Raw genomic sequence first — 16,657 nt, 5'->3', positions numbered from 1 at the left:
CTTTTAAAATTAAATGTGGGTTAGTCTATACTTCTACTGCCTAGTAATCTAAATAAATTTGATATTCACTCCTTTAAAATTTGGTAGAAAATGTCAGACTATGTGGACATTTTGTCCACTTGTGGGAAAACTTTTTTAATAAGATCTACATTTACTTTAACAGTTACAAGAGTACTCAAGTTTTTAAGTCAGCTCCTGTAAGTTATTAATTTTTACAGTAATTTATCCATTTCATGTAAGTTTTCACAATTGTTGGCATAAGATATCCATTTACTAATGATTTACTTTCTACTTACAATTATTGCATTTTCACTTTTGATTCTGTATTCTTAATCAGTCTTGACAGATTTTGTACTTTAAAAGGCAATTTTCAGCTTTGTATGTTATGCATTTTACAGATGCTCCTATATTTCATGATGTTTCTTCTATTTTTGGTTAATTCTAACTTAAGATGGGCACCTGGCATATTGATTTAAAGGTTTCCTTATTTAATGTAATTTCCCTTGAATCCTACTCTATCTTACATTTTGATGTATGTACATAACCACTATCTTTCTGTTCCAAATATTTGTGATTTCAATTTTTTTTTCTTTAACTCTCAAATTATTTAGTGCTGTGGTCTTTAATTTCCAAATATGTAGTGGCTTAAAAAATCTTTTTTTTAGTAACTTCTAAACTACTTGCTTTATAGGTAGAAATCACTGTTTATATAATAGCTATTTAAAATTTTACTGAGTCTTTGTGGCTCAACACAGTATCACTTTTTATAAATATTCATGTGTGCTTGAAAGAAATGTTTTCTAATTGTTGGACATAGAATCTGTTATGTTAATTAAAATCAACTTGCTATATTGCTGATTTCCATGTTGAAATCTACCTTTAATAAAAAACTTATAAATTTCTCTGAAGTTTTAGTAATTTCTCGATTCATATATTTAAGGTTTTATTCATCTGCTAGGTACATGCATGTTAAAAATTGCTATACCTTTTTGATGTTGGATCTTCTATTAATACTTATAACCCCCACTATCCCCAATAATGTTTTCTTATTTTTATTAGTGTAACAATACCAAGTTTATTGTGGTTCTTAAAATCCTATTATTTTCCACCTTGCTGTGTTCTTATGCATTGGGTATGTCTTGTATTCTAGAAAATCTCTAGATTTCTTTATTCCAACCTGTCAGTATATGTTGACTTGTGAGCGTTAGTTCACTTAGATTTATTATAATTATTGATGGTCCTATTTCTTTTATCTTAATTTTATATTTCAGTTTCTCCCACTTTATTTTTAAGCCTCTCTTTAATTTGATGTCTATAAATGTCTTCTTCTAATAACACAAGAACTTTAGTATGCTCTCACATCCTCTGATCTTGCCATCTTTTACCAACTCATCAATGTTGATATTAACTAGACTTTTCTTAGTTATTAAGAATATATTTTTCTACCTGGCTGGCGTTGCTCGGTGTTGACCAATACCTATGAACAAGGAGGGTAAGGGTTCAAATTCCTGGTCCTGGCTCAATCCCCAGTGGGAGGCCTGCAGGAGGGAGCCGATCAATGATTCTCTCTCACTACTGATGTTTCTCTCCCTCTCCTTTCCTCTCTGAAATCATTAAAAATATATATATTTTTGCCTTGGCTGGTATGGTTTAGTTGGTTGGATGTCATCCCATGCACCAAAAGGTTGCTGGTTTGATTCCTAATCAGGGCACATGCCTGGGTTATGGGCTTGATCCCCATGACTGGGGTGTGCAGAAGGCAGCGATTGATGTTCCACTCTCACATCAATGTTTCTCTTTCTCCCTCTCCCTTCCTCTCTCTATAAGTCAGTACAAATTATTTAAAAATTTTTTAAAAAGTATTTTCTCCTTTTAGTTTTAGCACATTGTATAGATAACAATAAACTCTACACCAAGGTATAAAATTTCAGATTTCTTACAAATGCTTCTTCAATTTGCCTTACCTATGATTAAGAGCTTCATTCACAACTGTTCTCTTTTTTTTAACTTACATTTTTTTTTAATTTTTTTCTTTTTTATTAAATGTATTGGGGTGGCACTGGTTAGCAAAATTATACAGGTTTCAGTTGTACATTTCCATAACACATCATATATATATATTGTATTGTGTGCTCACCACCCCAAGTCAAGTCTCCTTCCATCACCATTAATCCCCTCTTTCCTGGCCCCCATTTCCCTCTGATAATCACCATAGCGTTGTCTGTGTCTATAAGCTTGTTTCTCTTTTTGCTTATTCCCTTCACCATTTTCACCCAGCCTGGCAACACCTCCCCCTGACAGCTGTCAGTCTGTTCTCTATGAGTTTGTTTCTATTTTGTATGTAAGTTTATTTTGTTTATTAGATTCCACAGATGAGTGAAATCATATGGTACTTGTCTTTCTATGACTGGCTTATTTCACTTAGCATAATGCTCTCCAAGTCCATCCATGCTGTCGCAAAGGGTAAGGTTTCCTTCTTTTTTACAGCCAAGAAATATAAAACCACCGAATAGGTAAAAATTTAACATAAAAATTAAACATGAAATTACCAGATGGTCTAGCAATTCCACTATAGGTATATACCCAAAATAACTGAAAGCAGAGACTCAGGGATTATTTGTACAGCAATGTATACAGCTGCATCATTCCTATTACCAGCCTAAAGGTGCTAACAACTCAAATATCCACCAACATTTGGATGGATAAACAAAATTTAGTATTACACATACAATGGAATTAATGAAAATAAAAAATAAATGAAATTCTGATACATGCTACAGCTTAAACAAACCCTAAAAACATTATGCTAAGTGAAATATGTCAGACACAAAGAACAAATATTGTGTGATTACACTTAAAGGTACCTAGAATAGTCAAATTCATAGAGACAGAAAGTAGAATGGTGATTTGCTAGAGAGAAATGGGGAATTATTGTTTAATGAGTAGTTTCAATTTGGGATGATGAAAGAATTCAGAAAATGGACAGTGGTGATGGTTGCGTGACAATGTAAATGTAGTTAGTGCCACTGAATTTTATTTTATTTATTTATTTTTAATATTTCATTAATTTTTTTACAGAGAAGAAGGGAGAGGAATAGAGAGTCAGAAACATCAATGAGAGAGAAACATCGATCAGCTGCCTCCTGCACACTCCCCACCGGGGATGTGCCCGCAACCAAGGTACATGCCCTTGACCGGAACCGAACCTGGGACCCTTAAGTCCGCAGGCCAAACCGGTCAAGCCAAACCGGTCAGGGCGCCACTGAATTTTAAAATGATAAAAATGTTATATACATTTTACACAATAAAAAAGGTAAAAATAAAAAGGAAACATTTAGGTGGAATTTGTTGTTGGCCAACTGAAGAACTATGGTTTGGTAGTAGCAATAAGAAGCTGGTAGCATGACAGCCTCACATTCTACCCCCTGTTAGAGAGTACATTAGGATATACTCCCTGTACTTAAAAGATTTCTCAGGGAGTGGTAGTTATTAGGGAAAAGACAAGTTTTATGAAGGTAAGGCATTCTCAAAAAGGCTGAGGCTGTAATTAAATGTCTAAGAAACACAAAAGGAGTTTTAAGCTACACAGTGTAAAAGAATGTTTTGGGCTGAACAATACAAGGATGAGAATACAGGGCTATTCAATTAAGGTAGGAGATTGAGAATAGAAGAGAGAGGAAAGAAACCTGTTAAGGGAATTGACCCTCAACAGCCTCAGAGTTCCAAATAGACCAGTTTTGTACACTACAACTACAGCAAACCTCTGAGGAATACAGTGAAGCAATATAATGAAGTCACCATAGTCAAGCTGCTAAATTACTAAAATCAAGTAGGTTTTATCTAGCCTGAGAACTTAAAACGTTTGAACTTTCCAGTCCTACATCAATGCCTGGATATACATCAGACCTCCACCCCCTCAACGACTCATGTATACAGACCACCTGATATCCACTCTCCAGACCACCAGATGTGATCAGATCTCCTGGCGCCCATCCTCCATACTATCCAGACTGCCCAATATCTGACTGATAACTGTCCTGGACCAATCCTAGGGCTAAGAATGCAGAACTTATTATTCTCAAGAATATATTTTTACTATAAAAACTCTTAACTTGTCTATCTTCTTTGGAACACTTCTGGGTTTTTGCCTAGTTGTATTTTTGTTTTGCAAAGCCTAAGACCCTTGAATAAATCTTTATCATTTATTTCTAGTCAAAGCCTCCAGACTCTTTTTGAGTTTGTTTGACACCTTCATTAAGCACTTGTTTTATGTCAGCCACTGTTCCAACAAAATGGGTCTTGGTGATCCTGCCAACAACCAAACTTCTCCGCCTCTCAATTACATGAAGAGGTTAACTTAATATTCAAATAGTATAAAATAGTCCTGGTATAGCTGGGATTTCTGAAACCAACTGCTTGCAGGTTTAAAAAAGGGTGTTTTTCTTTTTAAAAACACAGTTCATTTTCCCTCAACAACATCTTTCAGATATCTTACCACATTCATAAATAAATACATAAAAACTGCATTTAAATAGTAAAAGAATAAGTAGGTACTCCTTAACCTTTGGTTATTCAGCCATAGATTTAGCGTGTGTTTTGCTTTCTTGTCCTTCTCCCACTCTCAACCCCCAACTCTGATTCCAAAATATAAATAACTTTATAGTTTTGGGGTTATAAAAAAAGGGACACATGCTTTTATTAAATATACTATATAATAAAAGGATAATATGCAAATTACGGGCAGTAATTCGACTGACTGGGAGTTAGATGTGCACTGACCACCAGGGGGCAGCGTGGAACATGGCGGGTGTCGGTGACCCAGAGCTGGCAGTGGGAGGCAGTGGAGCGCTGCAGGCCCCGATGGGCCCCAATGTAAGCAGGACCGCTTCGGGATGGTGGAGCGGGTGAGCGGGTGGCACCAGGCCGAGGGGAGTGCAAGCAGGGGTCCCAATCGCCCCGCCGGCCAGGCCTAAGGACCCTACTCATCCTCGAATTTCATGCACCGGGCCTCTAGCATGTGTGTGTGTGTGTGTGTGTGTGTGTGTGTGTGTGTGTGTGTGTATTTCTGTTATTGATTTTTTTTTTTTTTTTACAGAGAGGAAGGGAGAAGGAGAGTTAGAAACATCACTGAGAGAGAAACATCAATTCAGCTGCTTCCTGCACACTCCCTACTGGGGATGTGCCCGAAACCAAGGTACATGCCCTTGACTGGAATTGAACCTGGGACCCTTCAGTCTGCAGGCCGAGGCTCTATCCACTGAGCCAAACTGGTCAGGGCTAGTTATTTCTTTATTTGCAAATAACGTCACCTCAAATGGTTCTTTATTTGTACTAATAAAAATAGTATGGGTTACTTTAAGGTAATAAATGACCTAAAGAACCGTGCAAATCAACAAAAATAAATAATATTCTAACATTTCAACCTAAATTTTGGTAATGGAAAATACTTAATATTTTTAGCATTAAAGATTCTTCAATCCTAATTTTAAAAAGTAAATAAGCCAATTATCACCAACTTCATGAATAGTTTCAGTGTAGTTTTCAGTAGTATCTATCTGCATTAATTTCTAAACTTTACACTTAAATTATCACCCAGAAATATAGATGTTTTTCCAAATTATGTCTATCAATACTAATTTACTGCCTTTCAACAGTCAAAGTGCTTTTGGAAACATGGCAAAATACAATTCAAGTTTCATTCTTTTGTTAATGTAAAATTATCAACAAACTACAAAACTGATGTAGGTAAGTCAACCCTATATGGAGCAGAATAAACAGCCATGCAAACAATCTAATCTGGAGGGGCCTTTAAAAAAAACCTACAGTGCTGAATGAAAATGTCTACCACCAGAATCATCCCTTTAGGTTACTGTATTATTTTCAGAACACATTTGTTAAAATGTAAATGTCCACTCGGAAGAAGGGATTATATGTGTAAAAAAGAAATAGCTTATAACATTTTTTAAATTTAAAGAGCACAATGTACTCAGTAAATATTATCTGGTAATTAAAAATAATACTTAAATTCACTACTTCAAGGAAAATAGGTTACATAGTGATCAAGTACTAAAAACCACATATATTGAAAGTAATGACACTTAGGACTTACCTCTAAAATCTGACTAGCTCTAGATGGTGAGTGACCATCAGCCTGGACCACCATTACGGGTGTGGGAGACTGTGACAGAATGCTGGAAACACTAGCAGAAGTCTAAAAACAAATAGAAAAACAAGGGCACATTTTCTTCCTCTCATATCAAACATAGGCAAAAATTTAAAGTTCATCAAAGCAAGCCCTGAGGGACACCTGGTATGTACTTATATTCGATTTGATAAGCTTATAGTGGATACCATATGGTCAGTGGTAGAATTTTGTGGACATCTAAAAATTGTAGTTTTTATAAGAGCCTAAAGATGGTGCCTAAAGGCTGATAACTACTAACATAGTAAGATAATTTACAGAATGCAAACAGAGACTAGTTGAGATCATAATTAAATTCAAAATAACAGTGTTCTCAAATAGCATCTGAAAAATAAGTTTTTTAAAAAGAATATGCTTTTGCCCTAACCGGTTTGGCTTAGTGGATGGAGCGTTGGCCTGCGGACTGAAGGGTCCCAGGTTCGATTCCGGTCAAGGGCATGTACGTTAGTTGCGGGCACATCCCCAGGAGGGGGTGTGCAAGAGGCAGCTGATCGATGTTTCTCTCTCATCGATGTTTCTAACTCTCTATCCCTCTCCCTTCCTCTCTGTAAAAAATCAATAAAATATATTAAAAAAATAAAAAATAAAAAAATAAAAAGAATATGCTTTTAAAAATATTTAATAGAATTATATATACATACATACATATATATATGTATTTTTTTTTAAAATAAATATGTCAGGGGGAGGCAGGACTGGATGAAAGGGGATAAAGGAATTAGCCAAAGAACAAATATGCATAACTCATGGACACAGAAAGCAATGTGGTGATGGCCAGAGGGAAGGGGTGGAAAATGGGGACATTTGTAATAGTGCAAACAATAAAAACAAAGTAAAAAAACAACAAAGTGTACCTTTAGTAAATATAAATAATAAGTATGCTTTAAAAATAAACTTATGATCTGAACATGACTTAGCATTACAAAATTTCAATTAATTAAGATGTCTTATATTCATAAATGCTTGCTTTTGATACTCTTACCTTAGACTGGTCAAGAATTTGAAGTTTTTCCCATACTATTTTATCACTTTCAGATTTTTCCCAAGTATTATTCCATTTTTCAGGAGTTTCTTTTTCTTTCTTCTTTAAAGCAACCTGTTCATCTGGAAATAATGTCCTTTTTAAAAAAATGTACAATAACTGCAAAAAAAATCACGTAAACAAATCATGACCTTCTTAAAGAGTGCAGATTCTAACACAGATTAAAATTGTTTTGTACAGAGGAGATTAACTCACAAGATAAAGAAAAATTTTAAAAGGAGATGGAATAAAACATTTAATCAGAACCAAATTTAAGTATGGCACAAATGGATGTAATAATGTCTATTACAATTATCAATAAAGAGATTTTTTCAGGACAACATAGTTTATATTATGCTAATTATTTTGAGGTTCTACTTTCCTGAAATGTTCAGTCAATTATTAGTAAGAGACTCAAAAGTAAGAACTCTGGATTCAGAGAAATTTGGGGGTCAAATCCAAGTTCAACTATTTCCCCACAATAAGTCTATGGACAAATTACTGTTCACTTCTCTAAACCTGTTTGTTCTTCTGTAAAAAGAGAGTAATAATAGTGCCTATTTCAGTACAGGACCTGGCACAAAATAAATATTTAATAAATGTCAGCATTATTCATAACTGTGAAAAAAGTAAAAAATATAAAATCTTGTGTTAACAGAACAATATAAATAAACAAGACCCCAAATCAAAAGTTCTTAAAATGTCAAAGATATATAAATTTAAATTCCAAGAAAACTAATGAAAGCAAAGCTTTAAGAAAGAAAGATGTGCTTTTTCTAACAGTATCAAGTAACAGTAAATTGTATTTTTAAAGATAATAATTAAAGCATAAAACACTTCAGTCATTTCCAAGTAGCTCCATATCTTACTTCAGAAGTTTTGTATTGTATTTTGATAAGCTAAATTTTATTTAAAAATATTTAAAGCTGAAATTATGCTATAGATCTCCAAATCTTCTGATTCTGCTACCATATATTAAATTTCTTCATTCTTCTGTTACCATCACTTCCAATATCAATTCATTCCCTAATTCTTCTGCTTATCTCTTTTTCTACATCACCTATCCTGTACCAGCATGGCTGCCTCACAAGAGGGTGAAGCCCATCTTCATGCTCTTAGTACAGCTATTTCTAAAAGTACAACTGTTACTTCATGTATTTTCCAAACTATGGACTCCAAGTCTAGTCCAAGAAGCAATGGGAGTTTCTTAGTTATTATCAATATTTTAAGACCCTAACAAAAATTATAAATATTTCTGTTATACAGTTTCTACAGTCTGACAAAAAACAATAAGCTTATTTTTGTGTGGAATACACTAATTGATATCATACTGATAACTCTTCATTAGAACATTTTAATTATTTTAAAAAAATGAACTCAATTATTTTTAAATAAAACCATCTTTAAACCCATAGGATTTCTGTAATGGAAAAATATGATAAGTGGATTTTCAAGAAATGAGAAAAGTTTAGGAATCTTTGAGATCCAGGAGCTCTAGAATGATACTGATGACATCAATGCTCACCTCTGGCTTTTGGTACACACCACAGAGTGCCAAACAAAAAGGTACAATGTAAGCGAATGTGAAACCACAATCTTCTTATACATTTACAGAGAACTCCTCTAAATGGCAAATTTATAACACAAGACTTTTGATAATATTATATTGAAGGATATATTTCATCCTTTATATATATTCTGTAAGTCAACCAAACTACAATAATAGGTGTTAATAATTACTTACCAAGCTCTTTCCTCCACTGGGCTTTTTTTGCTTCCAACAAATTTCTATCACGTTCTCTTTCCCCCAGAGTACTGAATATGTCCGCTGGCTTCCATACATTCTCTCTGAGACAAAACACAAAATAATGACTGAAACCTTATTATACATTTCGACACAACATACTCCATAGTATTCAGTAATAACTTTTAACTAGCTCTTAGTCTTCAGAGTTAATATTTCATAAGAAAGTCAAGCAAAAATCATATTCACAAGATATGAGTTACATACATGGCAATTTTATGCTCAGACTGCTTAGATGTCTCCTGACTTTTATTTAAAACAGATTTATTTTCATCTTGGACACGTGAAACAACCTCAGTTTTTTGGAGTAGTCCCATAATGTTCTCATCCTTTTTCTGATTAGGAATACTGTTTAAATGTAGACTGTACTGACCTAGGAAATAAAATACAGGCTTTAAAATTAACAGTATAATTGCATCTATTACAATACCTTATTTTAGCATACTGCTATACAGTTTAAAAAAATTGCCTTACACATCACCTAATTATTTCTCACAGCAATCTTTGCAGTGGGTATTATGACTCCCTTTTTGTCAAAAAAAGGAAACTGAGCCTCAGAGGTTTAATGACCCAGATGTATGGCCACAGCCATACCAATTCCTGTACCAAACAACAAGCAACAACAACAAAAATAAACCTCCATTTATTCCTGCCAACATCACTTTTAAAAATAATATAAACAAAAACACAATTGACTTTATTGAGAATAAAAGCAAATAGCTCTATGAAAAACTCACTACCTTTTCCTAATTTAGCTGGGAAATCAGTGAAAAACTTTACCATGGACCACTGGCTTTATGCCCCAGCTATAGCTATTCCAAATATTTTGGACTCATGCTTGGTTCAAAAACTATTCTACATTGTTCCTTAACATGCTAGTTCTCCTAGTGAAGAAAAAGCATATCTAATATGTAGGTCATTATATGACTAGGAAAATTCTTTTAACTTTATTGATATTTTCTCTATCTTTGCTAAGTTTTTATTTTTTTGTTCTCTGAACTAGAATTCTAGACTTACAAGACAAAATCTAGCTTTCTCATTTTACAAAGGATAATCTAGACCAGTGGTTGCCAAACTGCGGCTCGCAAGCCACATGTGGCTCTTTGGTCCCTTGAGTGTGGCTCTTCCACAAAATGCCACGTGCGGGCGCACATGTACAGTGCGATTGAAACTTTGTGGCCCATGCACAGAAGTTGGTATTTTGTGGAAGAGCCACACTCAAGGGGCCAAAGAGCCGCATGTGGCTCGCGAGCCGCAGTTTGCTGACCAAGCAACAACAAAAATAAACCTCCATTTATTCCTGCCAACATCACTTTTAAAAATAATATAAACAAAAACACAATTGACTTTATTGAGAATAAAAGCAAATAGCTCTATGAAAAACTCACTACCTTTTCCTAATTTAGCTGGGAAATCAGTGAAAAACTTTACCTAGACCAAGAGAAGGTAGATTACACTATCTCAGCACCTTGGGAGTATATAGGAGCTACCTGGTCTCCAAACCGGTTGTGGGAACTCTTCCTGGTGACTGTTAATTTTTTTTTTTTTTTCACTATTGACTCACAAAATGTTAATGATATTTCTACTCATATTCACAATTCTTCAGCTCAAAGCTGAAACAAGAAGGCTTTTAAGTACAATTATGATTAGTGAAACAGAAGGCATGTAATATTCTACTACTCCTTTCAAGTTTGTGTTTTAAAGATAGTGCTGCCAATCCTTAGCATGGATTGCGAATTAGGAAAAGCAAAATGTAGGGGCCAGGAAAATCAACATTTTCAACAAGCAAGTCAAATCTTCATAGTAGGGGTCCCTCAATTTTCACTAGAAGTACTATAATGGTTTGTTGGAACATTTTATATAATTCTTTTTAATGTAAGTAAGGTTTTTCTACATTCTAAAATAAGTGCAATAGTGTTTTGTATTAACATCTTTTCTAGAGTTCACAGAAAACTGGATTTCTTTTTTTTTTTTTAATATATTTTATTGATTTTTTACAGAGAGGAAGGGAGAGGGATAGAGAGTTAGAAACATCGATGAGAGAGAAACATCGACCAGCTGCCTCCGCACATCTCCCACTGGGGATGTGCCCGCAACCAACGTATGTGCCCTTGACCGGAATCGAACCCGGGACCCCTCAGTCCGCAGGCCGACGCTCTATCCACTGAGCCAAACCGGTTTCGGCGAAAACTGGATTTCTTAAGCTATGGTTCATGAGAATAATATTCTGGGCATTAACCGTAAAATATAGCATATTATAAAAGTAATCCTGTATATTTATTTACCTTAAGAGACCAATCATTTTGAAAAATTGTTACATGTAAAATAGAATTTAAGAGGCACAGTTATGTAAAATTCAATGAACCTGAAATTCTAAAACATTTTATGTCAATAAAATGTACTAAAACTTCAGAAAGTCTTACTTGTTTCCTCCTCCTTTCCATTCTCAGTCAGGAACATGGGTCTATTTCCATGGTTTACATTTATCAAAATCTGTTGTAGCTGGTCTTGTGTTAGACACACCAAACTACTCTTCATATTTTCGCCTGTGATGTAATTTTTGCAAGGCTTCTGTTTAGCTATTACAGGTGTACTTAAGGTGTTCCCAGTCTTCTGTATTTTAGGGGTTGTAGGTGAACTCTCTTTCCGGATATGAAGACAGTCTTTATCAGCATACTGCTTGCATAAATCCTTAGCCATACTATTTTTTTCACCTTTTACCAGTGACGTTTCTGAACCAATTTTCTTCTTTTCCAAAAGTTTTTCACTACTGATACAAGTATTTTGTGTTGATTTTAGAATGCATCTGGTTTGTTTTGTTCTTAAAGGACATTTTCCAATCTTGGTCTTATTTCCCATCTGTTAAGATACCAAAAATTTATTCTTTATAACAGCCCATGAAAAACCTATAATTATCTTGATATATATGATAAATCAGGCCTTTAATCTTTTTCCCATTTAGCTAATATAGATCAAAAAGAAACTAACTTTTAACCTTTGCAAATCTTCACTTGAAAGCTTTATCAAATACTGGAAATTATTATTTTATTCAGAACTAGAGGGCTGGCACATGAAATTCATGTGCAGGTATGGTCCCTAGGCCAGGCCTGCATTCAGGGACATCTTCCCCAGCTGCCCACAGCTGGCCCTGTCCCCCTGCCTCAACCCACCCCTAGTTCTCCATTTGCAATTGGGTCATCGGTGCCTGACAACCGGGGGAAAGGACTGAGAGGTCGGCTGTTCCCACCCACTTGCCAGCCCCGCCCCTGCCATAGGTGGCCATCAGGCGATCAGAGCCTGCCAGCCAGGGAAAGGCACCAAGAGGTGGTCAGTGCACCTCATAGTGACTTGTCCAGCGGTTGTTCTGCCGTTAGGGTCAATTTGTATATTACCCTTTTATTATATAGGATAATAAAGTATATAGAAGAACTTTTATTCTAGTTGTTATAGGACATCTCCATTCTACTTCAACACTGAATCTCATCATCCACACTACCTCTCTTCTTTATAAGCAATTATAGAGCAATAGGCTACTAGCCCTTATTCCTTGCATAATTTAACCCATGGGTCATCACCCCTCTAACATAACTCTGCCTTAATTATCAGTGCTTTCATATCCATAGATCATTCTTCCAATATCTTGGTCTCTCATTTCCTTCAACACTGCTCCTATACTCTTGTCCTTCATGCTATCTCAGTTACTCATTCCCATAGTGATATCTTAAACTGACTTTATAACTACTCATAATTGCAATCCCTCCATAATCTATTTCAAGCACTGCACATGACCACTACCTCCTATTTTTTCCAGCTTAACTTTCTTAACATATCCCAACAATTCTCTAACTCTGCTGGGATCTATAATCTGTTGATCCTACCACCTTCCTCTTGTCCTTGCATCCCTCCTTACCAATCTTAAATTCCATGATCAACCAAAACCATCACTGTTTTCCATTCTCAACTCCTCTGCTCTATGCCACATACACATGGCAAATCCCAAACCTGGTAAAATCTAACTTTTCACCTGCTCTGTGCCCGCATCCAAGGAGAAAAACACACAGTTACAACATCTGATTTCATCTTAAATACATACCCAAGAACAACCAATGGGCTCTTCATGTTACCTGGCAGGCACACATTTCCAAAGTTCATTTAGTCTCATCTCATTCATTTAGCAATAATCTCAACTTTCTCCTAGCCCAGCGGTTCTCAACCTGTGGGTCGCGACCCCTTTGGGGGTCGAACGACCCTTTCACAGGGATTGCCTAAATCCTGCATGTCAGATATTTACATTATGATTCATAACAGTAGCAAAATTACAGTTATGAAGTAGCAATGAAAATAATTTTATGGTTGGGACTCACTACAACATGAGGAACTGTATTAAAGGGTCACGGCATTAGGAAGGTTGAGAACCACTGTCCCTAATACTTTCTTTCATACTCATTCTCAGCTGAAGACCTTGATTAATATTTCACTGAAAATCTCACAAGGAAGCATTTAGAAAAAACTTTATTTCTACCATCAAATCTATACCAGCATCTGTACTCAGACAAACTGCTTGCCCTCCTGTTACTTGGACACATCCCATAACCCTTTTTCTCAAGGCTCTCTCTCTAGCAATACTTTGCTTTTTCTTGAATCATCACCATTTCTTTTCCACTGTTCACATCTTTTTTGCCATCTTAAAAAAAAATTCTTAATCCCACTTTCTCATCTTCTATAATCCCATTCCAACCAAGCTTTCACCCAACTACCTGACCCAAACTGCTCATCAAGGTCACTAATAATTTGTATATTGCTAAATTCAATTACCAATCCTCAAACTCTCATCTTACTCAACCTACTGGCAGTGTCCTATAGAGTTGATTATTCCTTCCATTTTGAAGCCCTTTCTCTATTTCACTTATAGGACTCCACAATCCTGGTTCTTCTTGCTGCTCCTTCTCAGTCTTTAGTGGTTTCTCCTTTTCTCTCAGATCTCTTAAAGCTGGAATGCCTAAGGCTCAGTCCCAAGATCTCTTCTTGGGTTTCTAATAGACACTTCAAACTCACCATGTCCCAAATTAAACTCCTGATCTTCTTGCCCTTAATAACTTCCTCCCCTCAGTCTTTCCTATCTCAGTTACTAATGCCAAAAATTTTACAATTATCCTTGAATCATCTCTGATATGCTTCATTTAACCTGTCATCAAACCTTGTTTTGCTCCATTTCCAAAATATATCCTGAATCTGACACTACTCTAAAACATCTCTTGCCACCTCTCTGTTCTAAGCCACTACCTCATCGAAATTTCTGAAAAACCTTCTAACTGGTTTTCCTGCTTCTACCCTTGCTCCACAGTCTATTCTCAACACAGCAGCCACTGTGATTATCTCAATACTAGAGGCCCAGCGTGCATGATTCGCTTCCACTTGCCTCAGCTGGCCACCCCACTCATCTCGCACTGCCCTCAGCCGTTCCTAGCTCTCTGCTATTAGCTCTCCGCTGCTATAGCTTTCGGCCACTAGTAGCTCACGCCCCGCGCCCCACCCTCCACTGATTGTAGCTCCCCACTGCTAGTAGCTCACATCCCACCCACCTCGAGGCTGCTGCTTGTTTGGTCATAATGGTGTTATGGTGTGATGACCACAGGCCTTTTATGATATAGACTAGAGGCCCGAAATTCGTGCGGGGGGCGGGGGGGGGGGGGGGGGGCCTCGGCCCTGTGTGCACCCTTTCCAATCCGGGGCCCCTTGGGGGATGTCCAACTGCCGGTTTAGGCCCGATCCCAGGGAAGTGGACGTCCCTCTCACAATCCTGGACCTCTGGCTTCTAATCGCTCACCTACCTGCCTGCCTGGTCGCCCCTAACTGTCCCCCGCTGCTGGCCAGGTTGCCCCCTACTGCCCCCTCCCTGCTGGCCTGGTCGCTCCTAACTGCCGCCCCCCCATAGGCCTGGTCACCCCTTACTGCCCCCCCTTCTGCCAGTCTGGTTGTCCCCAACTGCCCCCCTCTGCCGGCCTGGTCGCCCCACGCAACATGCTTGTTCAGTCGTTTGGTCGTCCCACACTAACCCCCCTGCCAGCCTAGTTGCCATTTCGTGAGGGCTAATTTGCATATTACCTCTTTATTATATAGTATGTTAAGTCAGGGCATGCCACTTTCTTCAAAAGCTTCCAATGGCTTCCCATCTCACTTAGAAGAAAAACTGAACTACTCACTCTGACCAAAAAAGACATAATGATCGGGCACACTCCCATTTGTCTCCATTATCTCATTCTCTCTCTCTTAGCTTCTAGCCACCAGGGCATCTTGTTCCTTAAATTCAACAAGAACCTGCAGTCTTAGTCCTTAGCACTAGTCAGCTTCTCTACCTGGAATATTCTTCCTTCAGATTCTACATGGTTCATTCACTCACCTCCTTCAAATATGTGCTCCAATATCACCAGCTTAGTGAGGTCCTCTCTGACCACTCTATTTAAAACTGCAGGTTTCCTGCTCTATTTTCACTCCCACCTCCCTAGCTCTGTTTTCCCAGTAGGTGTTCAATAAATTTTTGTTCAATGACTATCCTTAACTATGCCATTTTAGAAAACGAATTCTTTCTCCTCTCTCCTCCAAATTAGCTCCCCTTTCCAAAATATCCCATTTCTGTGGCTCTTCTAATCTCTCATACCAGAAACCATGGAGTTATCTTTGACTCTTTATCCTCCTTTTTATAGTCTTCTTTAGCTAACCAGCAAGTATAGGTTCTGACGTTCAAGCCTTATTCTCACCATTTACACAACAATAAGCCTAAAACTAGGTTTTCATTTCATTTCTAGTTCACAGCCAGACTATCTCAAATTTATCCCATTTAATCCACTACACATTTCTGCAAACCCAACTAACCTAAAATAAGTCAACAGTCATTTAATTATTAAGTGTTGTTTTTTATGGGCTCACCACCATGGGAAAAAGAATTGGACCTGTAAAGTTGAATAAGATAATAGTCTTGCTATCAAGGAATGAAGTAGATGCACATGGCTTTCATCTAGCTTATCATATCCCAATTTTCCCTGTCTTTCAATAAATTACATAATACACAACCAAACTTTGACCAATTAACCAATCCCATTTTGTCCTACTTTTCAAAATAGCCCTGTAAAATCAGCCACAAGATTCCTTTATTATCTTATGCACCTCACCTACACCTATTTATTCCTGGCTTTAGGCTTTGACACCACAATCTAAAATACCTTTGTGTTCTCCTATCCCTGTGGCTATTTTAATATAAAGAATTCTGTAAATGAGAGGTAGAAAACTCAAATACCTATTGTATTGCAGACTGGGTGGGAGCTAGAATAAACTGAACAGCACTTTTCCGCCTAAAGGAGAACTAAACTACACTACCAAAAACACACACACACACACACGAAACAAACAAAAAAACCCCACTATACTAAAAAAAAAAAAATCTATTTACTAGATCAGTGGTCGGCTAACTTATTAGTCAACAGAGCCAAATATCAACAGTACAACGATTAGAATTTCTTTTGAGAGCCACATTTTTTAAACTTAAACTATATAGGTAGGTACACTGTTATTAACTTAATTAGGGTACTCCTAAGCTGGCCTTTGCTAAAAACATCCTCATTTTATAACAATA

The 16,657-nt window shown here is 36.7% G+C and overlaps 1 protein-coding gene across 10 annotated transcripts in view; it reads right to left on the bottom strand.

The window, feature by feature from the left end:
* Positions 1-16,657, bottom strand: part of CCDC66 (coiled-coil domain containing 66) — a 71,303-nt gene that overhangs the window by 45,133 nt on the left and 9,513 nt on the right. For 9 of the 10 annotated variants that reach the window (XM_070390802.1, XM_070390798.1, XM_070390799.1 and 6 more), the window contains 5 exons: positions 11,451-11,886; positions 9,235-9,400; positions 8,968-9,071; positions 7,185-7,306; positions 6,110-6,211 (listed from right to left, as the gene is read on the bottom strand). In XM_070390802.1, coding sequence (XP_070246903.1) covers positions 6,110-6,211; positions 7,185-7,306; positions 8,968-9,071; positions 9,235-9,400; positions 11,451-11,886 — 930 coding nt within the window. The remainder of the gene's footprint in view (positions 1-6,109; positions 6,212-7,184; positions 7,307-8,967; positions 9,072-9,234; positions 9,401-11,450; positions 11,887-16,657) is intronic. The other variant, XM_070390806.1, reaches the window with a different exon arrangement.

This window comes from Myotis yumanensis, unplaced genomic scaffold (genome assembly GCF_028538775.1).
Source record: "Myotis yumanensis isolate MYYU_CA2020_CCGP unplaced genomic scaffold, mMyoYum1.0.hap1 SCAF_14, whole genome shotgun sequence".
NCBI lineage: Eukaryota > Metazoa > Chordata > Mammalia > Chiroptera > Vespertilionidae > Myotis > Myotis yumanensis.
Note: the sequence above shows the minus strand (reverse complement) of the source record. Positions and strands in the feature narration are given on the sequence as shown.